Source organism: Ursus americanus, chromosome 28, assembly GCF_024610735.1.
Source record: "Ursus americanus isolate L20-20 chromosome 28, mUrsAme1.1.p, whole genome shotgun sequence".
NCBI lineage: Eukaryota > Metazoa > Chordata > Mammalia > Carnivora > Ursidae > Ursus > Ursus americanus.
In genome coordinates, this window is record NC_142154.1 from 12,259,587 (window position 1) to 12,287,017 (window position 27,431).

The 27,431-nt window shown below is 39.4% G+C and overlaps 1 protein-coding gene across 2 annotated transcripts in view; it reads left to right on the plus strand.

The window, feature by feature from the left end:
* The window catches only part of MCTP2 (multiple C2 and transmembrane domain containing 2), a 242,000-nt gene that overhangs the window by 25,900 nt on the left and 188,669 nt on the right, over positions 1–27,431 (plus strand). For both annotated transcript variants that reach the window (XM_045812980.2, XM_045812981.2), the window contains exon 2: positions 26,803–27,340. In XM_045812980.2, the coding sequence (XP_045668936.1) occupies positions 26,873–27,340 (468 nt within the window). In that variant the 5' untranslated portion in view covers positions 26,803–26,872. The remainder of the gene's footprint in view (positions 1–26,802; positions 27,341–27,431) is intronic.

Genomic DNA, 27,431 nt, shown 5'->3' on the forward strand with positions numbered 1-27,431 from the left:
CAGCTTCCATACTGATCATTCCTGTTTATTCTACTCATAGAACTTTGATGTATCCTTCCTGGGGATTCTGGCCCCTGAGCATCTCAGTGGAGAAAATCTCTGCAAAATACCTCTCCAACTCTGAGTCCAGCGGTACTTCCTCCAGAGTGGTATATTCAATTCCAGAATGTTCTCCTGTCTCTTCGCCATTCCTTCCCCAGTCTGCAGTCCACCCCCTGAAGCCATGCCTGCTGTTCAGCTGTGGGTACCATCTCTTGATCACAGGGCACACCCCTCATGGACAAGCTGGCACGCTTCCCAGAGTGACAGCTCCAAGCCTCGTTTTCCTCCCGGCCTCCCATCTCTCATCACAGGTGGAATGGCAGGACTTGCCGGTGGTGGCCAGGTAGTCAGTGGGGTTTCAAATGCCACATTAAGGACTTTCAACTGTTTCCTGCCGACAGTACTGGAACCATTCAAGGGGATCGCATCTCTGCAATGCTACTGCTCTGGTGGAGTGGAGGAGAGTTTGCAGAGGAGAGAAGCTTGAGAGAAGAGTCAAGAGGCTCCCAGCTCTCAGTTCCCCTCGGTACCCTGTCTCTCATTCCAATTTCAAAATGGTAATTTCATTGACTACTTTACCACTTGAGTTAGTGGAACAGCCTGGCAGAATGGAAAGCACATAGGCCCTGAGCTAGGCAGCTGTGAGTTTCAATGACAGCCCTGCTACCAAAAACAAGGGGGTGACCCGGGGCAAATTCATTTGAGTTCCTTAATCTGTAGAGATTTTTTAAATTTTTTCATCATCCCTACAGGACTTTATGAGAATTATATAAATTTAATTTGTGGCCTGTAACTCAGTATGAGGGACGTAGTACATACTCAGTGACTGTTACTCACTGTTTATTTACCCCCACCCACCCCTATGAGATGGTCACGCTGAGGTCTGACTTTGAGACATCCAGGCATATGTGGGTGATTCTTCCAGTATTCCAAATATGTCTCTGCTAATGGTTGTAGATAGCATTGGCTGGAGAATGTTAATAAAATATATAGTTTTTCTTTTTTTTTTAAGATTTTATTTATTTATTTGATACAGAGAGAGACAGCGAGAGAGGAAACACAAGCAGGGGAGTGGGAGAGGGACAATCAGGCCTCCCGCTGAGCAGGGAGCCTGATGTGGGGCTCGATCCCAGGACCCTGGGATCATGACCTGAGCTGAAGGCAGATGGTTAATGACTGAGCCACCCAGGCACCCCAAGAAATAGTTTTTCTAACTGTAGACGAGGCTGTCAAATAAAATCCCTGCTTGGCTGGTTTTTCTGTCCCTCTGGAATTAATTCATGCTATAGTTCACAGTTTAAAACTAGTGATAAGTTTGTTTCCCATTATATGCAACTTTGGATGGGACATCCTATTTAAACGAGTGTGGTCAATGTGAGGTTGCATTTATTGGAAATTAGATTTATTTCAGGACTTTTGAAAAACATTATAATGATGTTATGTTATATACATTTCTTGTATATACCAGTTAATCTAATTAGGCAACTAATTACTTTTGCAAAACTTTAAGTCAGTGTTTTATTTCCTTTCCCTCTAATTACTGTCATTATACATTTTATTCCAGCAATATAATCTACTATATTCTTTTATTCAGAGTAATGTTGCTTATTTTAAAATTAAAAAAATTAAATTATACTTATGGGGTGCCTGGGAGGCTCAGTCATTAAGCATCTGCCTTCGGCTCCGGTCATGATCCTGGGGTCCTGGGATGAAGCCCTGTGTCAGGCTCCCTGCTTAGTGGGAAGCCTGCTTCTCCCTCTACCACTCCCCCTGCTTGTGTTCCCTCTCTCGCTGGCTGTCTCTCTCTGTCAAATAAATAAAATCTTGGGGCGCCTGGGTGGCTCAGTCGTTAAGCATCTGCCTTCAGCTCAGGTCATGATCCCAGGGTCCTGGGATTGAGCCCCACATCGGGCTCCCTGCTCCGCTGGGAGCCTGCTTCTTCCTCTACCACCCCCCCCTGCTTGTGTTCCCTCTCTCGCTATCTCTCTCTCTCTCTCTGTCAAATAAATAAATAAAATCTTAAGAAAATAAATAAATAAAATCTTAAAAAAAAATTAAATTTACTTAAAAGGCTTTTAGTTGCAGTCACATAAATAATTATAGTGTTATTAAGGACCAGGAAGTGAAACTTCATAATATTTTCATTGTACAATTATCATTAAATACGTTATTCCAGTGTACCCTTTAATATGTATCTTTGCTAACTGAGCTTCATTTGAAAAGAATTGCTGGAAAATTGTAGTTTTTTTTTTTTTTTAAGATTTTATTTATTTGACAGAGTGAGACAGGGAACACAAGCAAGGGGAGTGTGAGAGGGATAAGCAGGGTTCCCACCGAGCAGGGAGTCTGATGCTGGGCTCGATCCCAGGACCCTGGGATCATGACCAGAGCCGAAGGCAGATGCTTAACGGCTGAGCCACCCAGGCGCCCCTGGAAAATTGTAGTTTTAAGTAGCGTGTCTAGTGTGTGTGTGCATGTGTGTGCGTGCATGTGTGTGCGTGCATGTGTGTGTATGTGTTTCCTGATCTGTCTTTCCACAACTTGTAACACGAGCTGTTCTTTTGGGTGATCACTAGGAAACTGCTGGAAACATATTGGCCTAGCATCACTAATTAAGATCAGTGATCTCTAAACTCACTCTTAATTTGAACTTTAATTGTGAATGCAACATTTATAGGAGTCATAGCTGCAGTGCTTATGTGTTCAATTTAATATGCATTTAAAATATTTATTGCTCCTCAAAGCATTTTATGTATTTATTTATTCTTAAAGATTTTATGCATTTATTTGAGAGAGAGCATGCACGCATGAGTGGGGGATGAGGAGGGGAAGAGGGAGGGGACTCTCAAGCAGACTCCCCACTGAGCACGGAGCCTGGAGCCCAGTCGGGGCTTGATATCAGGACCCCGAGATCATGACCTGAGCTGAAATCAAGAGTGGGATGCTTAACTGACTGAGCCACCCTGGCACCCCACATATTATTATTTTAGTTGCAAAATGAATTGGGCATAACATTCCTTTATGGAAAAAAATTCTGGATTATTATTTCATCCTTATAGTACAAAACAGACTCTTGATGTAAAACTTTGTGACCGTAAACCTGTTTCTTAAGCAGGGCAGGACCCATGATGCACTTGGATTTCTGGCTGGATTCTGACTGGACAAAATGTCTATCAAAAGAGATACAGATTGCCTGTTGTTATTCACAGTAGTTATGCTTCACAAAGTCAGGAGGAACATTGAAGGAGTCCTCCTAAAGGAAATACAGAGTTAGGTTCCCGCGAACCTCTGGTCACCTTTTTCTCACCCTATAAATAAATAACCTTGTTTTATGTGCATTTCTGCTCAAAAGCACCTTTATTTAATGTATATCACTGGTTCATTAACATGGAATTCACAGCCCAAAACACCATAACCCATGCCTGAGCAAAGCTTATCTAACGTGTATTTTCCCTGTAACACGCATCACAGCCTTCTTGCTTCTGGTATACCAGATAGAGCTTTGGTGCTATGTGTGAGGGCCATTTTAAACAGGAGAATTAATCAGAAAAAGCAAGGAAACTGCAAAAAAGTGGCATCAGATCTCGAGAAGGACACTTGTTTGCAGAATAAGAGCTGAAACAAGGAGGTGGTGTTTAACCTCAGCTGGGACTGTGCGCACGGGCCACTCAGATTTGTTGCCACTCTGCACGTGTTTGTGAATGACCAGGAAAGTGCTGCTGGGGTTGCAAATACATTTTTCAGTAGGCAGATTCACAAATACAAGGAGGATTGACTGTAGTTAGAAGAAAATGATTTCGAGACCGTGTATGCCTTGAGTTGCTCTTTGAGCAGTTAAACCATTCCTTCTCAAGAGCTGAATCTGGGAGAATCTCTGAATCTCTCCTACCTAGAAGGGCTGGATCCTCTTCCCTGGTGCTAACACTTGTGACCTCTTTTAGGTCACCATCCCTCCTGCTTGCACAAGTATGTCACCTTTGCCACCTCTCTATAGTCCTGTAGTTTAGTTTCCCTATCCTGTCACATGCTGTGAGTTTGGAGACGTTACAAGAAAGCAATAATTAAGAGAAGAGCCTGTGGATTCAGTTGGCCTGGGTTCCAATCCTGGCTATACTACTTACTAGCTGCCTGCCCTTGGGCATGGTATTCAAACTCTTGTGCTTTGCTTTCTCATCTATCCAATGGCTGTGACAACATTGCCTATCTTGTTATGTTAGTGATTGATGAGAAAATATGCACTTCAGGTATATCAGGTGTTTAAGATGTGTAGCACGTGAGCCCTCAAATATGAGCTATTAATCTATTCAGTTATCCATACTCAACTTCCCTTTCTGTTTTTCTTAAAGATTTGATTATGCATCACCAACAAAACCAGAACCAAAAATAAAATTAAGGAAAAGAAGGGTGCCTGGGTGGCTCAGTCGGTTAAGCATCAGACTCTTGATTTCGGCTCCGGTCATGATTCCACATTCATGGGATTGAGCCCCACATAAGGCTCCACACTCAGAGTGCAGTCTTGGGATTCTCTCTCCTTCTCCCTCTGCTCCTCCCCTGGCTCGCACATGCTCTTTTTCTCTCTCTTTCAAAATAAGTAAATAAAATTAAAAAAAAAAAAAGGAATGAAGGTGAAAGATACTCAAGAATGAAAAGGTGGAGCAGAGATGATGTTAGAAAAAACTATTAGGTTAGGGAGAGAGCAACTCTCATATTGGCCCTGAGTTCTGACCAGTTTCAAAAAAGAAAGGCCTGAGTCTCACTGTATTTTGGGTAAAAGCAATTGTTCAGGAGGTGCACGGCTAATTTTAGGATGGAGCAGTTTTTTTCTCGGTTCTTCTTGGAGCACTTTGCTATTCAGATGCTTGTTAATACTGATTTGTAGCGTGAGTACGTGTGTGTGTGTGTGTGTGTGTGTGTGTGTGTGTGTGTGTGAGTGTCCCTCACCCCGGCGTCTTGGAGATCAGATGTTACCTCACTGAACTTTAGGTCTTCAGGCCTAGCCTCCAGACACGGATTCGGCTGCGATTCTCTCCTTCTGATAAAGTGATTTCCAAAACACTTGTTCTTCCTCCAATTTTATCAGGGATCACAGAGACGCAACTCTAAGTGCAGGGAAAGGCATCGGAGCCTTGTATCAAGATAGTGAAGGCGTCAGAGAGGCAGATAAAGGAACTAAGTGCAGTGCGGCTTCTACAAGGGGTTATCTGGACTGGGGGACATCGTGTCGGGGGCCCTAAAGCCGTAGTCTCCATGCTTTTGGGCCATGCCCCTCTTTTTTCAAATAGTTTGAAGCACATAGGCCATGTATACACATTTATTTACCTGTCGATTCCATCTACTTAGCTCTGAACTACTGTAATACGTACATTGTCATTTGCATTTAAAGAGATGTTGAACAGGAAGGATGACTGTCCTAAAAGTAAATTGTGGTGATGGCTGCATAACTCAGAAAGTTGACTCAACATTATACAATGACACATGTAAAATGGGTACATTTATTGTATATAAATTACTCCTTTAAGGTAGTTTAAAAAGGGAAGGAATGACACAAAGAGGAAATGAGCAATGTATAAACATTTAGATCCTATCATAAGTATAAAAAAGCTGTTGCTCTCACCCCATGTATTAACAAATGCTCATTTGCACTAAGGGTAATATGATCAGACATGCCATGATTAACGTTTTTAATCACTTCATTGTTTGAGTTTTACAAAAAGCTCATTCTCGGAGTATAATTATGCTCTTTGATGCTTTTGCATATGTTTCGTTATTAGCATTATCTTCAGTCCACAGTTTCTTGGCAAGAATCTTTGTCAGTGCCTAGGTAACATCTGTAGATCTCTTTGGCCAGGGGTGCAGGTGTGCGCACACGCACACCTTAGAGTCGTATGCCACATGCCGTATGACACACACCAGATGATCCCGAGAGCGTGGAGCCCAAGAATTATCTCTCTGGATGGTGAAACCTGCGTTTTTCCCTTAGGGCACCTCCCAGTGGCTGTGATTGGCTGATCTAGGTTTCTTTTTGGCTTTTGATTTCTTCATTACCACCTTTCCCTGTGGGGATTGCGTGCCTATGTTTTTAAAATGGGTGCGTTTGTTATTATAATTTCTCCCCTGTCTCCCCTAGGACTTATGCTTTCCGATGTCCGGGACATTGTTTTGTTCATTGTGACACGCCCAGCGCATTGACTGATTCTTGGCACAAATTCTTGGCTCCATAAATATTGTCCAACAAGCAAATCAATCTATGTCCTAAATTTTAGCGACAATGGATTTTTCTCAATTTTAAGGTAAAGATAAATATAGGTAGAAGTTCTGTTATTCGGTTCCTGCCTACACCGAGGTGCTCACTTTGGAGACCACTGCCTGTCGGTGAGTGGAAGGTGAATGGCCTAGAGGGAGTTGGAAAGTGTGGAGACAAGGTGACAGAGCGTGTGTTTCTCTTTGGGCATCTGATGTTTGGGACACCTTACCATTCTTCCCTTATAAAAGGAAAGGAAGGAAAGAATATAATCAGAAAACAGAACAGGTAAATGTAATACCTTTCCAACACAGTGTAAGGCATTTTGGAAATACTGTGCAAAAGGCAGCTGCTGGTGATGTTCGAAGGATTTTAGGATTTGAAGGGTGGCATTGTGACAGACGATTTTTCCACATTGGCATGACTGGCAAGGACCAGGAAGTACTCAGGTGAATTACATCATTTCAATTTGTTTTGCAGAACAGCTTTGTAACTTAATTGAAATCCAGTTTTTTCTTTCTTTTTTTTCCAGATCAGGTTTCTTGAGGTATAATTTACATACTACAGTTTACTTGTTTAGGTATATAGTTGTTTGAATTTGAGACACAGAGACATGGGACCATAATCATGATATAAAAGGTTTCTATCATCCCCCCCAAAGTTCCCTTGTTCTTTCTGTTCCCATCCCGCTGGTCCTAGCACCACTGATCTTCTTCCTGTCCTTGTAGTTTTCCCTTCTCCAGAATGTCATAAAGGATGATGTTACACAGTATATAGCCTTCTGTGTTTGGCTTCTTTTAAGATTTTGAATAAAGTTTCCATAAACATTAATGTGTAGGTCATCCTATGCAAATCCGTTTGAGTTTCTCTTGAGTAAATACCACTAAGTGGGATTTCTGAGCCATGTGGTAATTGCAATTTTAATTGTATAAGAAACCATCAAATGGTTTTCCTAAGTGTCTGTGCCACTTTCCATTCCCGCCAGCAATTCATGAGCGTTCCAGTTGCTCTGTATTCTCGCCAGCACTTTGTGTTGTCAGTTTTGCTTATTTGTTTTTAGTCATTTAGAAGATAGTTGGTTTAGTTGAAGTGTAATGGGATGGTTGTGGTCTTACTTTTCTTTTGTTGTCATTACTCTTTTTCTCAAGCAAGCCTCCCCACCAAGCTTTTTCCCTTCACTGGTTCCATTTGCATAGACAATAGGATTGATACTTCATTAAATACTGTCCCAGTTCTTTGCCTCTGCCTCATAGTATATGTTGCACTTGCTTTGCTCCTCACTGAATTCTAATCATTAGATTGTAAACTTCTTACAGTCAGGTTTATGTTACTCTGATAAGAGCCAGTAGATACTCAGGTAGCCCTTTTTTAAAACAATTATTTTTAACTTAATTTAATTTAATCATTTATTTGGAAGAGAGAGTGAACAGGAGCAGGGGTAGAGGGAGAAGCAGACTCCCCGCTGAGCAGGGAGCCTGACACAGGGCTTGATCCCAGAACTCTGAGATCCTGACCTGAGCTGAAGGCAGACGCTTAACTGACTGAGCCACCCAGGTGCCCATCACAAAGCCCTTCTATATTGATTTTTTAGGGGATAAGAAAGCATAGAATCAGCCCTGAAAAAATAATTATTTTAAAAAAAAGCCCTCTTCATTTTATATCTTTTTGTATATAAGATGTTATGGGAGGATTTTTAGACTTTCCCAGTCCCGAATTGAGGATCAAATGGTGCAACACTGTTATTAACATTATTGTTTAAGCTAATAGTATAAGGACTTTTTAATTGTTCCAGCTACATTAATTTATCTTCTTCACTTAGGATCAAGTGCTATTTCTAAAGCGCCCATTGAAATGTCTTCTATTGAAGCAATTAGGCTTGGTTGGGCTTGGTTTCAAATTCTGCCCATTTTCAAGCTCTCTTCAAATTTAGCTGTAAGCATAATTAATGTTTTAGACACATAATAATATAAATTTATCCCTGCAACTTTGGTTATCTTGAGTCACATCTTTTCACAGATTGCAATATGAAGATTTAGGCTTGGTTTCAAATTCTGCTAATTTTCAAGCTCTGATCAATATCATTTGCAAGCATAATTAATATCTTAGGCAGATAATAATACAGATTGATGCCTACAACTTTGAGAATATTGAGTCATATCTTTTTCAATGACTGCCTTATAAAGACTTATTAAAAACTGATGTCTCAGTATTAATTTTCAGTGTTTATATAAGCAGTCTCATGGGGGATATAATAGCTTTAAAAGGACAGAATTGATCAGACTCACATGCATATGATTATGCATTGATGTAGACAGTTTCCTAGTAGTTCTTGCTAGTTTTTCCTTAAGCACATTTTAATATACCTAGCATTCAGAAGAAAATCTTCTCACCTGAGTATTTTGCACAGAGCCCATTATATCCTCAGGCCTACAGGCAATTGTTTTATTACTCCAAGGTCTCTCAAGGCCCACCTCTGAACCTGAAGAATATTATGTTGTTCTCTGGCCTGGACGATTGTGTTTCAACGGTGATATTTGACAGTGATACTGTTTTAGAATTTGAGACAAGGGAAGAGGTCTACAATAAATGGTTTTGGTGGAAAAATGGTCAACGGTGAAGTGTTTCATTGTCCACCCATCTTTCCTTTTTTTTTTTTTTTTAAATTTTAATGCATCCGTCCATCTCAGGAATTTTGTTCCTTTTACCCATTTTCAGCTAGCAGGATAAAAACAGAAGGGAGAGCTAGGTGGTGGAGTGGGCAGGGACTGCCTAGCGGTTCTAGCTAGTGGAAGTAGTGACTTTTGAAAACGTGTATGTTTTTGAGGGTCACAGTGACAAGGGGCATTGCTGATGTGTGGGAGGTAGAGGCCAGGGTTAGTAACTGTCATCCTGTAGTGCGTAGGACAGTCCATACAACAAAGAATTGTCCTAATCTAAGTGCCAGTAGGGCCTCCTGTTGAGCAATGCTGAGATAAGCCTGGGATTCAATTTGCAGCTCAAAAGTTGCATTTTCTTCCTTGGTAAAGTTGGAACGAAAATATGTATTTATAAGATTGTTCTGAGCATAGCCGACGATGTATGCAAAACAGTGAACGCAGGACCAGATACGTAGTAGGAACTAGTAAAGAATCATTGGCATTCTTTTTAACCCTCCATTGGCTTCTCAACCCACTCTGAGTAAAACTCTAGGTCCTCACAGTGGCACAGTGGCACACAAGGACCTGCCTGCTCTGACCCCCTGCTCCGCTCTGAAACTCCTTTCCTACCAGTCCCTCCCCTGGCTCTGCTCCAATCACCCTGGCCTCCTTCCCGTTTCTCAGTCTTCCCAGAGATCTACCCAGCTCTGGACCTTCTGCTCTTCCGTGGTCTGTCTTCTGTGTGGAAGGTGCTTCCCCCACATGCATCCACTTGGCTCTCTGCCTCACTGCTTCTGTTCTCTGCCCACCTTATCTAAGGGGGGCTTTCCTGGGGCGCCTGGGTGGCACAGCGGTTGAGCGTCTGCCTTCGGCTCAGGGCGTGATCCCGGTGTTCCGGGATCGAGCCCCACATCAGGCTCCTCTGCTATGAGCCTGCTTCTTCCTCTCCCACTCCCCCTGCTTGTGTTCCCTCTCTCGCTGGCTGTCTCTATCTCTGTCAAATAAATAAATAAAATCTTTAAAAAAAAAATAAGGGGGGCTTTCCTGATGCGTGATGTGAAGGTGGCAGCCTGGCTGTCTGCAGTCACCCTTTCCCCTCGGCTCTTGCTCTTTTTGCCATCACCCAACATATTCAGTATATTTTTGCTTGTTGTCTGTCTCTTCCAAGTAGAACATAAGTTTCATGAAAGCAGGGACTCTATGTTGTTCACTGATGGATCCCCGGTGGCTGTAATACCACTAGTGCATAGATGCCAGCAAATATTTATTGAATAAATGAATTAGTAAAAATAACAAAGGAAAAGGGTACGCTGTGGTTGACAATGCTCAGTGTGTACATATGCTGTTTGTGTTTATCATAAAGTTATACTTTCTTCTAGTTCAATCATTTTTAATCCAGGTGATGGAATTAATTGTTTACTAGAGTCTCCCTATCTAAACAATTTTGACAGACATTACAGGAGATAGTGGATACGTGGTTGCCTAAGAATTGGATTTCTCTGTTCTCCTCCATCACTTGTTTTTTTTTTTTTTTTTAAGATTTTATTTATTTATTCGACAGAGATAGAGACAGCCAGCAACAGAAGGAACACAAGCAGGGGGAGTGGGAGAGGAAGAAGCAGGCTCATAGTGGAGGAGCCTGACGTAGGGCTTGATCCCATAATGCCGGGATCACGCCCTGAGCCGAAGGCAGACATTTAACCGCTGTGCCACCCAGGCGCCCCTCCTCCATCACATGCAACTGAGGAAAGCATGTGACTTTTATTTCTATATAAGATGGCCTAAGAGTATGACGATGTGATTTTCTTGGAGTATATGTTTTTAAATTGGTTGCAAATCTGTAGAAGCCATCAATAAAATTGCCCACAGCGTATTAGAATTGTTGAGTTGTCCTGTCTTCTTGGAGGAGGTGAGATTGTTCTTTGGAGAGAGAGTAGGTATTTGCTGCTTCTGTTGACATAGGCTTGGTGTGCGCTTGGGGAGTGCTTTGAAAGCTTCTATTATCAGAGAAACTACTGGCTTGGTGTTTTGAAAGTAGGGCAATGATAAACTGTGTGCGATGTTTATTTAAAAGGTAGGTATTTGTGTGTAAAAGTTTCTTCTTGCTTTTAATAGGTACAGCCATATTTCTGAAAGCTTTCGCTTTGTATTCTGAAATATTTATATTGATTCGGTGGTTGACAGGCATACACAATTTGTTAAACGTGTTCTGTTTCACACCAGAAGTGGCATAAGCAGACATGTCTAAGGCTTCCTTTGTTCTAAATTAATGTCTGTCTTTGGGCTTACCTTTCAGTCACATTTTTAGATCCTAAGATGGCTCCTACAATATGCTGTGTACTCAAGAGGGATTCAATTTTTGCTGGAAATTAATGTCTTCCCCTAGTTCTATCCTTCTGCCAGTAAGGTTCTAAAGATACTTCAGGTGTTCTGCTTCTGTGGGTAATTCCTAGACAAACCTTTAAATGTGATAATGTTAGGCAGGACATTGGAGGTTGGCCAGTTGTTTTGCGATGTACATACTGGGTAGGAGATCAGTGTGTGCGGTTTAATAGGAGGCTGTGAAACTCGTGTGTGAAGGAGTAAATTACTTTCTCTTACATTTGCTGTGTGTTGTTAAGACTATGTTTACTGAACAGTGCTTGAGTTTCAAAATTTGGGTCTGTAGCTCCATGGTAGATAAGAAATACTTTGATAAGGGACTCAAGAAAACTCTGTGTGTGTGTGTGTGTGTGTGTGTGTGTGTGTGTATGCACGCACGCACATATGTAGTGGCAAGGGATGGGGAGCAATTTCGTCAAGAGGTAATTATTGATTGAACACTGTAGCCGGAGAAGCATGGACCTTTAGCAAGAGTATTACATCCATCTACCCCTAACCATGATCAAGTGTCCTCAGCTTGACCTACATTCTTCTTCCCCTTCAGCCTAATTTTATCTTTTGCCTTCAGTTTTTCCTTTCCTACAGCCTTCAGAACTTACCCCAGTCTTTCCCCTCCTGCCCCCACGACAAGTCATACTAAGATTACCAGTAAGCTCCGTTGCGCCACATGGATGCTTTCGGGTCTGGTGTTATCTGCAAGCAGCTCTCGATGCTCCTGACCACTTCCTCTATAAAATACCCTTCCTTTGTCTTCTTTGTTTTGGTGTCTAGTCGTCATAAGGTGACACCACACTTTATTTCATCCAATCTGGCTTTATCATTTAATGTCCTTTGCAAGTTTATCGTGCTCTAACAGACTGTTCAGTGCAGGGGTTTCTTAAAGCTCATGCCGTCTTTCCATTTCACACTCTTCTTGGCAAGTTCATCTATTACTATGCCTGCAGTCACCATAATCTGAATGCCAGTGTCTCCAAACTCTTGTCTCTAGACCTGATCTCTCAGCTCCACAGTCATGTACTTAGCTACCAATATAGGTTCTCTAGTGGAACTTCTGAAACACAGAGAAACCAAGACTGATCCCACAGTACGCATTTGTGGGTGAATAGCTCTAGTATTTCTCAGTTGGGCTGGACTCAATCCTCAATCCTCCTTTTCATTCCTTTTATTGAGTCCCATTAACTCAGTATCATTACTGTTGCTCAGTACCTCCCTTCTTTTCTTTACTGATAAAACAAGAAAACAGAAGAATCATGAGAACGTAGATTTAAGCAACACAATCAGCTTCAAATAATTTTTGCATATATAGAACCCAAGAACTGCAGATTGACCGTAAGTTGGGCCATAAAGAAAGCCTCTCTTTGCGGAGGAATGAAAACATATGGATTTTCCTTTCTGACTTAATTCTTAGGAATTAAGCTAGAAGTCAATAACATGAAGATAACCAGACAATCCCATTTCTGTTTTAGAATTAAACACTATGCCTCTAAAAAGCAATCAAAAAAAACCAACCAACCAAACAAAAACAACACAACAAAAACTACCCTATAGAAGAACTTAAAATGGAAATTAGGAAGGATTTTGAGTTAAGTGGTAATGAAAATATGACACATCAAAACTTGTTTGATGCAACTCATTCAGTGCTCAGAGGGAAATTTGTAGCATTAAATAGATAAATAAGAGAATAGTACAGTCCAAAAATCAGTATCTAGTTTTCTGTCAAGAAATTAAAAAAAAAAAAAAAAAGAACAGCAAATCAAACTCAAAGGGTATAAAGAAGTAAAAAATAAGAACAGGAATCAATAAATAAAATCAAAAAAGAAAAGTTAGCTTTAGAAAAGTTAGTAAACTAATAAACCCTTTGTGAGACTGATCAGGAAAAACAGTATAGAATATATTGCCAATATCTGGTTACCTGTTGAATTGGAAGCCCCGTTGAGTGCAGAAAGGAAAAAGAATAGATATTTTAGAAAAGATGAAACAAAACTGTCATCATTTGAAAATAATTTAGTGGTCTACTGAAGACCAGAATTATAATTTATAGACAAATTATTAGAATTAATAAATGACCTCAACAAGATGGTAGGAATTAGAATCCATGTATAAAAGTCAATTATTTTCCTCTATACTAGCTACTGAAAATGAAAATACAGTAAAAATATCAATAGCTATAAAACTATGAGGAACCTAGAAATTAATTTGGCAAAATATGCGCAAGTTGCCTACTATGAAAATTTAAATATTTATATATATAAATATATTATACATTATATTTATATATTTATATTTATATATAACTGATGAACAATTGAAGCCTGTTACAAGTTACAGGTACCATATAATTCAGTGATCATACTACTTGGTATTTACCCAAACCAGCTGAAAATTTGTGTTTGCACAAATATTTACAACAACTTTATTCATAATTGCCATAGATTTGAAGCAACCAAAATGTCCTTCAACAGCTGAATTGATAAACAAACTATAGGACATCCATATAATGAAATATTATTCAGCAAGAAAAATAAATGAGCTATCTATCAAGCCACAAAAAAGTACGAAGGAAATGTAAATAAATATTACTTAGTGCAGAAAGCCAGTTTGAAAAGTCTGTGTGATGTATGTTTCCAACTATATGACATTTTGGAAAAGGCAAAACTGTAGAGATGGTGAAAAGATCAGTGGTTGCCAGGGCTTCAGGGGGAGGGGAGGAGGAATGAGTAGGTGGAGCAGAAGGAATTTTTAAAGCAGTGACACTATTCTGTATGATACTATAATGGTAGATTCATGACATTATGCATCTGTCCAAACTCAGAAATGTACAATACAAAGAGTGAACCCGAGGGTAAATTATGGACTTGAATTAATAATAATATGTCAGTAATAATTCATCAGTTGTAACAAATGTACCACATTAATGGCAGATGGCAATAATTAGAGAAATTTTGTTGAGGAGAAGAGGGGATATATGGGAACGCTCATACTTTTGTGCAGTTATTGTGTATACCTAATGCTGTTCTAAAAAATACAGTCTATTACAAAAAAAAAAAAGACATAGAAAGTAACCATATTCATGGCTAGGAAGATAACAATGTCTTGAACCTGTCATCAGATTAATTTGTAAAGCAACTGCCAACCAAAGTGTTCACCACTTTTATTTGAGATTGGGGGTATTAGATGAATAAATGGATTCTAAAATTTATATGGAAGAGCAGAGAGAAAAGAAACCAATCTGATGGGGGCGCCTGGGTGGCACAGCGGTTAAGCGTCTGCCTTCGACTCAGGGCGTGATCCCGGTGTTATGGGATCGAGCCCCACATCAGGCTCCTCCACTATGAGCCTGCTTCTTCCTCTCCCACTCCCCCTGCTTGTGTTCCCTCGCTCGCTGGCTGTCTCTCTCTCTGTCAAATAAATAAATAAAATCTTTAAAAAAAAAAAAAAGAAAGAAACCAATCTGATGAACCACAACAAGGTGGGAACCTTACCCAGCTAGCTATCAAACCTGTAGTGATTAATTATGTGATATTGGCACAGGTCTCAATAACCAGGTACAGACCTTATATACGGAAATTATACACCTGATAGAGATGGCTTTGTACATCACTGGGAGGTAGGATAGGTTTCATTAATAAAAAGGTTCCTTGAAATTTGATTATGTACATAGATAAGAAAAAAATCTCACCCCCTCTCTAAAACCATAAGTAAACAATTTAGGATAGAACAAATGACTATGAAATGCAAAACTTCAGAGCTCTTCCAGGAAAATATATGCACATATATTAGTGATCCTGAGGATTTTTAAACCATACCCACCACATACATGCCACACACACAAACACAACACTCAGAGAAAAAAATATTGATAAAGTGAACTCATCAAAATTTTTTCAAATGTGAATCTTGACACCACATACATTTTTTAAAAAGCTACGTACTGGGAGGAGAGTTTTGCAGCTGAAAGTGCTAAGGAAGCATTATCAAAATTTTAAAAGCACTGTTTCCAATAAGAGAAAACAGAGCTATCAACCCAATAGAATAATGGGTCCGCTTTCATAATTTCAGATTGGCAAATATTGAAAAAAAATCTTGCAATAGTAGATACAGGCAAAGACGTTGCACAGCAGAACTTATTGGCTGATGTCAGGTATATTAATTAATATATCTACTGCGGAAAACAGTTTGGCAATACCTAGCTAGTCAAGTTTAGGATACACATCACCTACAAGTCAACAATTCAACTCTGAGATAGGGTGTTTCTCAATGGGGCCCTGTTAACTCGGGCAGGACAAGTCTCTCTTGTAAGACACCTTTCATAGCTCTGAGTTGCACCCACCATGTATGAGTTATGTCCCCTACCGTGGTCATCAAAAAAACCATTCTTCATATGTTTCTAACCACTTTGAGTGGGGCAGTCCAGAGCTGATGGAAAAAACTCTGGGAAAAACTAACATTAGCACCAGTAGACAAATCTAAGACTAGCTTTTAAAGTCTGTTTAGCTCTGTTTTTAGTAGTAAAATAGAGTAAGCGTCTTAAGTATCCAGCTGCAGGAAAATTAATAAATTATAGCACCTTCTCACAACAGAACATTATACCACCTTTAAAATGACTTTAATAAAGTTACATTTATCATTGTGGATACAGTTCCTGAAGGTAATGTTGATTGAAAAGCACAGAATAATATACTACTTATATAAAACATATAATAAATTGAGTTTATAATCTTGAAAAATAGTACTGTGTTTATTCTTGAATAATATATAACACACTACATGAATACAGTAAATGCAGTTTTAGAATATTGATTACTTCCAGCCGAGCACAATGGGAAAGTCATCAGAGAGGAGCACACAGAAAATGTAATTGTATTTAAATTTTTATTCCATAAGGTGTGTCACTAGTATGTTCCTGTCCTGTAATTTTCTATACACACTGAAGAAATCCAAGTATAAAAGAACAGCAACAAGAGTGGATGTGGGAATACATAACCAAGGCTGAGAATGTTTGAATAGAGCTAATCCAGAGATCTGAGAATTATTGCAGACCGAGTAGAATGAAAAATGTCAGGCAGGCCAATATGTATGTTCAGAGGGCTTTACAACTATTTGGAACAGGAAAAACGAGGAAAGATTAGAGAAGACCTCATGGAGGGTAAATATGGTGATAAAGTGTTGGAGCATGTTTGCAAAGCACTTTGATGGATTTGATCTCCCTGGATCCTACCGAGGGATATGGTGATAAAACAAAAGACATAAGTAGGAAAAGAAGTCCATGGTACTTGACATAGGGGTAAGTTACTACTTAGCTTTTTTACTTGACTTAATTTCTTTAGGTGCAGTTAAAGTGAGATATAGCATGCTGAAGAAATTTACATTTATGGTCTCCAAGAGCCAGTGTTTATACTCTTGTAATGACTATAAAGAATTAGAGAGCTGCTAGAATTCGAGACTGAGATTATTTAGTTAAAGAGATATGGTAGAAAGCATTAGGAAAAACAATGGCCTACATGGTCTCTGTGTTCCCTGATAACACTGAGATATCCTGGAAGGTATCCAACATGAAGCTGCCTTAATTTTATCGCCAGTGCACCACCTTTCCCCAGAAAGTTGGGTTACTTCTTCTCAGCTGTTAGGTGTCTGGTTCTTCTTGGACGTTTCTGTATGCCGCTCACAGTTAAGCCTGACCTGTAGATTACCGCAGATTTGATCAACTTGTTCTCATCTCTCAACCTTCCTTGAAGACCCATCAGTTTATTCCTTAAGTTGAGCTTCCTATCTGCTCTGGATGGTGTTTTTAAAATTTCAATGCTGTTATAAGAGTTTGCTCTTCTTTTCCATCTCCTCTCCCTCTCCCCCCTCCTCCCCCTCCTTCTTCCCTGTTTCATTTTCTTTCACTCTTGGTAAGAAACGAATCAGAATAATTCAGAATATTTCCACTTCTTCCAAATCCTTCCATTTTGGCAACTTAGGCTAAATAGCGCATTCAAGTTCCGACTGGGGGTCCCTAAGACCGCTCCCAGATTTGGTGGCTCTTTAGGAGAACTCACAGATATCAGTATTTGGACATACAACTATGCTTTACTCTAGGAGAGGATACAAAACAAAATCAACAAAGAGAAAAGTACACAGGAAGTCTGGAGGAAACAGGCACAAGCTTCCCAGTAGAATCAGATAGGATATATTTAATCCCTCTAGCAATGAATTGTGACAACACTTATGATAACGTTGTCTACCAGGGATGCCCATTAGAGAATTTTTTTTTTAAAGATTTTATTTATTTATTCAACAGAGATAGAGACAGCCAGCGAGAGAGGGAACACAAGCAGGGGGAGTGGAGAGGAAGAAGCAGGCTCCCAGCGGAGGAGCCTGATGTGGGGCTTGATCCCGTAACACCGGGATCACGCCCTGAGCCGAAGGCAGACGCCCAACCGCTGTGCCACCCAGGCGCCCCTAGAGAATTTTTTTCTATTGGGTTTTTATTGGGAACTGGTCATATAGATACCCTCTGCCTAGCACGGACCAAAATTCCAGTGTCTTAGGAGGAAAGCAGGTATTCAGCATAAATTGTTTGCATGTACAATTTAAGCACAGTGAGTCACTCTGACTCTCACAATGAGTCCTTGTGAGTTAGGGTGATTGGAAATCTTCCAAAATCTTAGGTTCCCAGATACCAGCCAAGGACTAACCTTGCAAGCAGGATTAAGAGGTCAGCAATCTCAGACCTGCTAATTGTGCTTTTCTGCACAATTATTTTATTCTTTTGTTGAATGGAATGTTAACTAGTCAGGACTTGTTTAAAAATCATGTATACCTTTTGTTAAACTCATTCTGGTCATTTCAGAGAGTGTGGTTATCCTATCAGAGGTTGGAATAAGAACGTTAAGTTCAGAGATCTGAATGCTTCAGAAACCTCAACCCTTTCTCCTTTCCTCCAATCATCTCCAAGCGGAGTATGAATTATAAATGACTGATAAAGAGAGGAGCAATTCTGGGACCTTTTTATATAGATGAGACTTAAAGAGACTAGTGGTGGGGCAGAGTATGGCGTTAACCAGAGGAGACAGGAACTGCTTCTCTGTTAATGCATTTTGTTTCTTTCCAAGAACGTATATAGTGGGATTAAAAAATGCATCCAGTCCTTTTGGTTGATCTTAATTTTGGAGGGGTTTCTGTCCCTATGTTATATTTAATAATATGTCTAATATGTAGAATGATCTCTTCTCCCTCAGTTGGATTGCAAATTCAGTAGCACGTTGAATGGTTGATTGGGAAGCTGCATTTTTAGGAGAAAAGAGCCACATTTATTTTAAAAGCAGATGCATTTTCTGTTTTTTATATGAAACTGATCTGGAGAGACCTTTCTATTAAGGATAGTCTCCTTTAGATGATGTTTTTATGGTAGGGAAGTTGTTTCTACTACAAGCACAATTAAATATAGTCAGATGTAGAGTCTTATCCCTGTTCTATCAGGATGCTAAATAATCCTGCCATAGAATGTCATTTGCCTTTATGCTTTCCCATAGGATGAGTGTACGCCATCAGATTTTCACTTTTATTGAATTTAGTTTAAAATTTTCTTTCCCTCCCATTGTAACAGGATGTGACATGAAATTTTCTTTCTACTTTGATAAAAAAAAATATCTTAATGATTAACTACAAAGATAGTAATGACATATTCTTACTAGTCGTAACTACTTGCTCTGTCATTTGATATTTAGATGGTGAAAACAAGCCCCTTTCTTTGTATTTACGCTAAAGGAGAACTTTGAGAAGCACAGTCTCCATCAGAGTTACTGAATAGTATGCATAGTAATCACTTATGCTGTTGTCATTCTCGGACCTTTTTCCTCCTTTGTGTTTCTTATTCACACAGTGGTTGTGGGCAGGTTCAATCATATACTTTGGGGCTGGCATTTAAAAGGTTTGCTGTTCTTTTTCCATTTGGCCAATTGCGAGCTGGGGAGGATGTCTGGGTTAAAACCATAATAAATGAAACTTCCATTAGGCTTCTTGGCTTGGGGCCGCTTCCTGTAAAGACTTTATCCTGCCGTCAGTGGTTAGAAGAAGCAGAATGTTCTTTTCGTTCAATAAATGAAAGCTGAAGTTGGCCAGGTTGGGTAGCAAAGGTGTCTCGTTTTGTGAAGAGATTCTGCTTCTAGTGCTGATGCTTGGGTCACATTTTAACTTGGAACTCTTTGGATGTTGTGATGATAACCTATGGACGTATGTCCTAGGAGAAAATGGAACAAATATGTCTAAATTTGTTTCTTAATATTCTTTGAGGTGAGGAAAAGTGAATATTGAGATAGTTAGATTATCTCACCAACTTTTTCTTCAAACCTAACTGTTCCTTGAATTTATTCTTTCTTTAGACTTTTCTTTATTCAGAGGAATGCATCGTTGATTGGAGGGATAATGTTTTCAAGCATCGAAGAGACCGCAGTCCAACAGTGTATTAGCTTTATGCGCCCCTTTAAGTACACTTTTCTTCTGGGCACATATTTTAGTATTTATATGTTTGCAGTTCTGTACATCTCGTTCTGTACTACTTGCACACCTGGGGAAATTATGGTCAGGATGATTTTGCAAAACTCACTAAGAGAGTTCAGGTTTCAGGCAAAATGGAATAAAACCACTCTAACCTTTCCCCCCCTCTGAACACAAATATGAAGCCAGGGCGAAATGCTTGGTGAAGCTAGTTGAGCTCTCTGAAAAGTAAATATCAGCATGTAGATGAGGGAAAACACCAAAATCTAAATACCCCTGAACTCAAGGTGAGTTTACCATTTCCCCCTCTCTGCTAATCCCTCTGCCCAAATTCAGTGCAGTCTACAGTCTAGGAGTCAGTGTTTCGGGGCACCCAGCTGACTGTCTATAGAACATGCGACTCTTGATCTTGGGGTTGTGAGTTCAAACCCCATGTTGGGCATGGAGCCTACTTAAAATTGAAACAACAAAAACAAAATCTAGGAGTCAGTTTTGGAAGCAGACAGAGAAAGAGCCAAGAGACACCCTCTAGTTCTGGCTCAAGCAATAGAAAAGAGAAGCCCCAAAGTTCATAGAGAGGGGAGAAATCCCTCATCTTTTTATCTCGCTTCTCTCTGTTTTGTCATGCCCTGGCAATCTTGTGGGGAAGGCAATAGCCACAGAAGCAGCTGGCAGTGGGAAACAGCAGGAGCCAAAGCAGTGAGTGAAGGGGGTGTTCTTCCTATTTTGTGAAGCTGCAATTGTGAGGGCGGGGCTAAATCATTGCTTTCTTTTCTTTTCCTTTTATTTATTTAATTTGTTTGCTTTAATCTGTCTCAATCCTCCCACTACTCTGGTGGCATCACAGAAGTGAGTTGTTTCTGATTAGAGGATTGAAAAGGGGAGTTCCAGGGTCCCAGAGAGTATCAAGGGAGACAGCTGAGAGGAAGGACTCAGGAAATGATTCCGTAAAGTTTGTAAATGTCTGAACTCACTACAACATGCATATTCATGCATCTGATCATGATTAGCATACCATCTACTTTGAGAATGAAGTTACTGAGACATTGTAACTTCTACAGGTGTGCACCCAGGGCAGACTTGAATGGCCCTTCCTAGCTTTTGAAAACGATACTGACATCAGTCCATGTGGGTTGGAATTTGTGGTGAAGGTAATCAAATCAAATGCCTGGCAAAACAATAATATCGACATTCTCCATGGATTTAAATAAGGCACAAGATTTTATAAGGATATTCAGAATGTCTAGGATGTAATCCATGTTGGAATATAAAGGACTGCAAAATTCTCAAATCACATGGGAAAAGACAATGGATGACAATGAAAATATGACTTTAAAGCAGCTGTTATAAAAATGCTCCAGTGAATATTCATGAATTCTGAAATAAAAGGCAAATTGAAATGTACCTGTAAATAAATAGGAGATATGAAGTGGAAACAAATGGAAATTTAAGAACTGAAAAATACAATAGTCTCTCCACCTTGCCCTCTCCTACCCACCCCCAAATTTTCTTACTATATAAAGTCAGTAACAAAATGGAGATGACAGAGGAAAGAACCAGTAATCCTGAAAGTAAACCAATAAAAAGTGTGAACAAAGGAGAGGAGAATGATTGAAAAATATTGAATAGAGACCCTCAGACTGTTGGACAATAACAAAAGATATTATGTTTATATTATTGGAGTCCCAGAAGGAAAAGAGAAAGAATGTGGCTAAGAAGTATTCCAAGAAATAATGGCTACAAACTTTCCAAGTTCGACAAAAGATATAACCTTATAGAGTCAAGAAGCTAAGCTAGCCCAAACAAGATAAACCCAAAGGAATACCCACCCAGGCATATAATAACTGCTTAAAACTGAGGGCAAAATCTTGAAAGCAGTCAGAGAAAAAGTGACACCTTATCTATAGGAGACAGTGATTCAAATGACAGATTTCTCAGCAGAAATCATGGAAGCCAGAGGAAATGTCCTACCATTTTTAAAGTCCTGAAAGAAAAGTACGGAGTCCAGGATTCAATGAAAATATCCTTGAATGTGAAATGAAGATCTTCTCATATCAGGTAAAACCAAGAGAATTTGGAGTCAACAGACTTGTTATAAAATAACTAGGTGAGGAAATTTTTTAGACTGATGGGAACTGTTATGAGAAATTTGGAATATTAAGAATGGAGGAAATGGTAAATATAATATGCCATTCTTCTCTTCTTGAATTATTTAAAATATGGTCCATGATTGAAATCAAATTAAAACCTTGTCTGATAGTTTTATAAAAAGAAATATAGTCAAAATCACAATTGATGAATTAAAATGAACACTAAAAAAAGCAAAGGAAGGAAGGAATAGCAAGGAACAAAAACAGAAGAATAAAAAACAGTGGAAACAAATACATTGGGAAACCTTCCTATAATACAAACATATCAAATATTACGTTAAATGTAAATGGTCTAAACAAACCAACTAAAAGATAGAGACTGTCATATTGGATTTAAACAACAAGAAGATATCACAGTTATAAACATGTATCCAAATAATGACAAAACTTCAAAATACAGAAGCAAAACCTGAGAGAACTAAAGGAGAAATATACAAATTCACAATTATAATTGAGAGAGCCAGCACTCCTCTCTAGGTAATACTAGTAGAAAGAAGATCGAGAGTGTAGAAGAATTGAACCACCAACCAACTAGATCTAATAAACATTTATATAACACTCCATTAAATGCTAATTGACTAATATTTCTAAATGAATATAGAAACAATCCTTTTTAGCATATTTGCAAGTTAAGCTATGAGATGTGAATTAAATAATGTATCTGTGTCTTGCTAATGTGAAATACAAGTTTGTGTTTCGAAGAACATTTTTAAAAAGCAGGAAAAAGTGGTAAAATATTTTCAAAGCTAGAATGACTCAGTGTGAAGTAAGTGAAATAATAATTTAAAAACTAGTTAACATTATCTTAAATATTTACTCTGTGCCAAGCACTGTTCTGAACACTTAATATAGACTAATTCATTCAATCCTCATAAGAGGCCAATGAGGTAGTTATGGTTAAGCTCTGTAAAATTCAAGTAATAATTAGATACAGAGCTCTTGAATAAATTAAGATATCAAAATTGGAAATTATGACAATGGTATCAATAATGATAAAAAACAGCTTTTCTTGACTGAATACTTTCTCTGCATTTGACACTGTGCCTTACGCTTTGTCTCATTTTGTTTGTACACTAGATATTATAATCCCCATTGGATAGATGAGGACATTGAGGCTTAGTACAATGACTTGCCCCTAATAGTACATCTAAGTAAAATGTAGCAAAGCAAAATTCCAACCCATGGAGTCTGTCTCTGGAACCCAAGCTCTTCATCTCTGCATTACCTTCTGAAGATACCCATTCCATCCTGGAAGAAGGGCTTGCCTGTAGTGGTGGTCCTCCAGTGATCCAGCAAAAGCTGTACTCTCACCGTCCTGCTCCTCAAAAGGCAGTGACTTCCCAATGACTAAATATCCTGTCCTAGAGTAAGACAGGGATGGGTACAAATGCTTGGAGTCCTTGATTTTAGAAAATGTGTTTTCTTGTGGCTCTTGGCCTATTTTATCCTCAGGCAAACACGGCAATGTAAGTACAGGCCAGGTCAGAATTACCTGACCCTACTGTTCTTTTTCGTATTGGAAGGATCTATTATGAGCTATTTGACACATGGAGCAAGGTTTATTTCTCCAAATTTGATTTTTTTGGATTAAACCCCTAAGGCCTCCAGATAATTATCTTTTTAAAAAAATCATTAGTTTTCATTATTATAAGTGTACTCTTTAATCCTTATCCCCTATTCTCCCCATCTACCCACCCACCGCCCCTCTGGTAACAATCAGTTTGTTCTCTTGGTTTCTTTGTCTCTCCTTCCTTTGATCATTTGTTTCCTAAATTGCACATATGAATGAGATCATATGGTATTTGTCTTTTTCTGACATATTTCACTTAGCATTGTACTCTCTAGCTCTATCTATGTTTTTGCAAATGGCAAGATTTCCTTCTTTTTTATGGCTGAATATTACATTATGTGCGCACACGTGTGTATGTGTATCTTCAGCCATTCATCTATTTTTAAAAAGATTTTATTTATTTATTTGACAGAGAGAGAGAGAGAGAGAGAGAGAGACAGCGGGAGAGGGAACACAAGCAGGGGAAGTGGGAAGGGAGAAGCAAGTTTCCTGCGGATCAGGGAGCCTGACATGGGGCTCGATCCTGGACTCTGGGATCATGATCTGAGCCGAAGGTGGATGCCTAATGACTGAGCCACCCAGGCACCCCCCCATTCATCTCTTGATGGACATTTGGGCTGCTTCCATAGTTTGGCTATTACAAGTAATGCTTCAATAAACATAAGGGTGCATGTATCCCATTGAATTAGTGTTTTGTATTCTTTAGGTAAATACCCAGTAGTGCAATTCCTGGATCAAAGGATAGATCTATTTTTAATTTTTTAGGAACCTCCATGCTGTTTTCCACAGTGGCTGCATCAATTTGCATTCCTACCAACAGTGCATGAGGGTTCCTTTTTCTCCGCATCGTTGCCAATACTTGTTGTTTCTTGTGTTTTTGATTTTAGCCGTTCTGACAGGTGTGAGGTGATATATCATTGTAGTTTTGACTTGCATGGCCCAGATGATGAGTGATGTTGCATATCTTTTCAAGTGTCTTTGGCCATCTGGGTATCTTTGGAGAAATGTCTGTTCATGTCTTCTGCCCATTTTTAATTGGATTATTTGTTTTCTGGGTAATGAGTTATATAAGTTCTTTATATATTTTGGATACTAACCCTTTATCAGATATGTCATTTTCAAATATCTTCTCCCATTCAGCAGGTTACCTTTTAGTTTTGTTGATTGTTTCCCAGTAGTTTATTTTTGCTTTTATTTCCCTTGCCTCAGGTGACATAGCTAGAAAAATGTTGCTATGGCCAATGTCAAAAAGATTACTGCCTGTGCTCTCTTCTAGGATTTTTATGGTTTCGGGTCTCACATTCAGGTCTTTAATCCATTTTGAGTTTATTTTTGTGGATGGTGAAAGAAACTGGTCGATTTAATTCTTTTGCATCCAGATTTGACTTTGATTTGATCCCTAATGAGTCCAGTCTGTAATATGTCAAATTACCTCCTTTCCTGCATAGCATTTAATGTTCTGTATAATTACATATGTATTTGTGAAGCATTCCTGTCATTCAACCCAACTGTTTGTGGGAAACACTTTCAATCATACATTCTCAAGCTAAAGCTCTGAAGCTTGCATTTCCTGAGATTTCCCTTATAGTTTTGCCATTTTTTCTGCCTTGGTACATTGGAACAAGAACAGACCTTTCACTTCCATAAATGCTTTTCTCTTTAGTCAACCTTATTTTACTATGAAGTTTTAAGGTATCAGGTGGAATTTTTGTTGACATGAGTATGTGTTTGTCCTTCAAAATGCACCTGTCATACTGGAAAGGAAGGTGTTAAGTTTAAAGCAGGGATTGGCCAACAGCACTCTGCTGCATTTTTGTAAATAAAATTTTATTGGAATATGGCTACACTCACACAGATGTTGTCCAGGTCTCCTTTGGTGCCAAAACAGAAGAATTGAGTAATTATCACACACCATGTGGCCTGTAAAGTCTAAAATATTTACAACTGGTTTCATAGAGAAACTCTTTGCCTACCCTGGTTCAGACATTGAAAGGCATCGGTTATTTGATCATACTGGTTAAAGATGCTGTTATTATGGTAGTTTTAGCTCTGCTTTCCCTGGAGAGGACATAAGAAAGTAGTCTTTTTTCCCCCAAGTTTTATTCAGGAAACAAACAAATATTATATGTGTAGAAATTACATGTATATATACATGTATATGTGTGTGTGTGTGTGTGTGTGTAATATATATATATATGTGTATAATATATATATATGTAATATATATATATATATATATATTTATTTTAGGGTATACAACATGACAATTTAGTTATATATGCATTGTGAAATGAGTACCACAATCAAGTTAATTAACATATCCATCACCTCACATAGTTACAATTTGTGTGTGTATGTGGTGAGAGCATAGAAGATCTACTTTCTTAGCAAACTTCAGCTATACATGGCTATTATTAAAAACAAAGCAAAAGATCACAAGTTTTGGGGAGAATGTGGAAGGAAGAGAGCCCTTATGCACTGTTGGTAGGAAGGTAAACTGATACAGACACATGGAGAACAATATGGAGTTTCCTCAAAAAACTAAAACTAGAAGTATCCTATGGTTTTGGGTATATATATCCTCCCAAAATGAAATCAGCATTTCCTCACTCCCCTGTTCACTATAGTATTATTCACAGTGGCCAAGATAAGGAAACGATCTAAGTGGTTATTAAGGGATGAACGGGTAAAAAAATGTGGTGTGTATATACAATGGAATATGAGTTAGCCATATTAAAGGAGGAAATCCTGCCATTTGCAACAACATGGCTGAACCGGGAGGGAGGACATTATGCTGAGTGAACTAAGTCAGAGAAAGCAGTCTTCTTATGAAATGTTCTTTTCACATCAACCTCATAGTTCCATTCATTACTAGAATTTTTCTCTAAGTACTTTGATAGAAATCTTAAAAATTCAGTTTCTTTTTTTTTTTTTTAAGATTTTATTTATTTATTTGACAGAGATAGACAGCCAGCGAGAGAGGGAACATAAGCAGGGGGAGTGGGAGAGGAAGAAGCAGGCTCACAGCAGAGGAGCCTGATGTGGGGCTCGATCCCATAACGCCGGGATCACGCCCTGAGCCGAAGGCAGACGCTTAACCGCTGTGCCACCCAGGCGCCCCAAAAATTCAGTTTCTTAAAAATGCTTTTAAAAAAAATATTTGTAGACATTACCAATCAAATATTTCAGTCTTGGTCACTTAGTGGAAAGGTGAGACTTTCTAGTCACGTTTTACACTTTGATGGGCTTGGACACCACCAAGAAGGCTCATTTATATTCTCCTTATATTGTGTTTTCTAGGAGCCGCTGAAGTGGTTTGCTCTAGAAAGGCGCTCTCTCATGGAGTGACTTTCTTGGTCCTCACGCAGTCATGGATATGGATAAACCGTCTGTCTGGGGCTCTTTGAAACAGCGGACCAGGCCTTTGTTAATCAACTTGAGCAAGAAGAGAGTGAAAAAGAACCCGAACAAGCCCCTAGACCTAAGGGCACGGCGTTCCCTGGACCGCCGCCTCAGCCTCTCTGTCCCTGACCTCCTGGAGGCTGAGGCCCTGGCCCCAGAAGGGAGGCCTTACTCTGGGCCCCAGTCATCCTACACCTCGGTGCCCAGCAGCCTATCGACGGCAGGGATCTTTCCCAAGAGCAGCAGTAGCTCCTTGAAGCAGTCTGAAGAAGAATTGGATTGGAGCCAGGAAGAAGCAGGCCACCTCCACGTGGTGGAAACAGACTCCGAGGAGGCCTATGCCTCTCCTGCCGAGGACAGGAGGCCTTCCAGCAATGGCATCTTGGATCTGCTCCAGAAATCTCCCATTGGAGAGGATGCACTGGGAGAGCCAGAGGTGAGACCAGGGTTGGGCACTTTCCTATTCCTTTCTCTTTTTCTCTCCTTTCGAAGTGTACTCCTTGCCTTGGAAAATTTGGTTGAGTTAT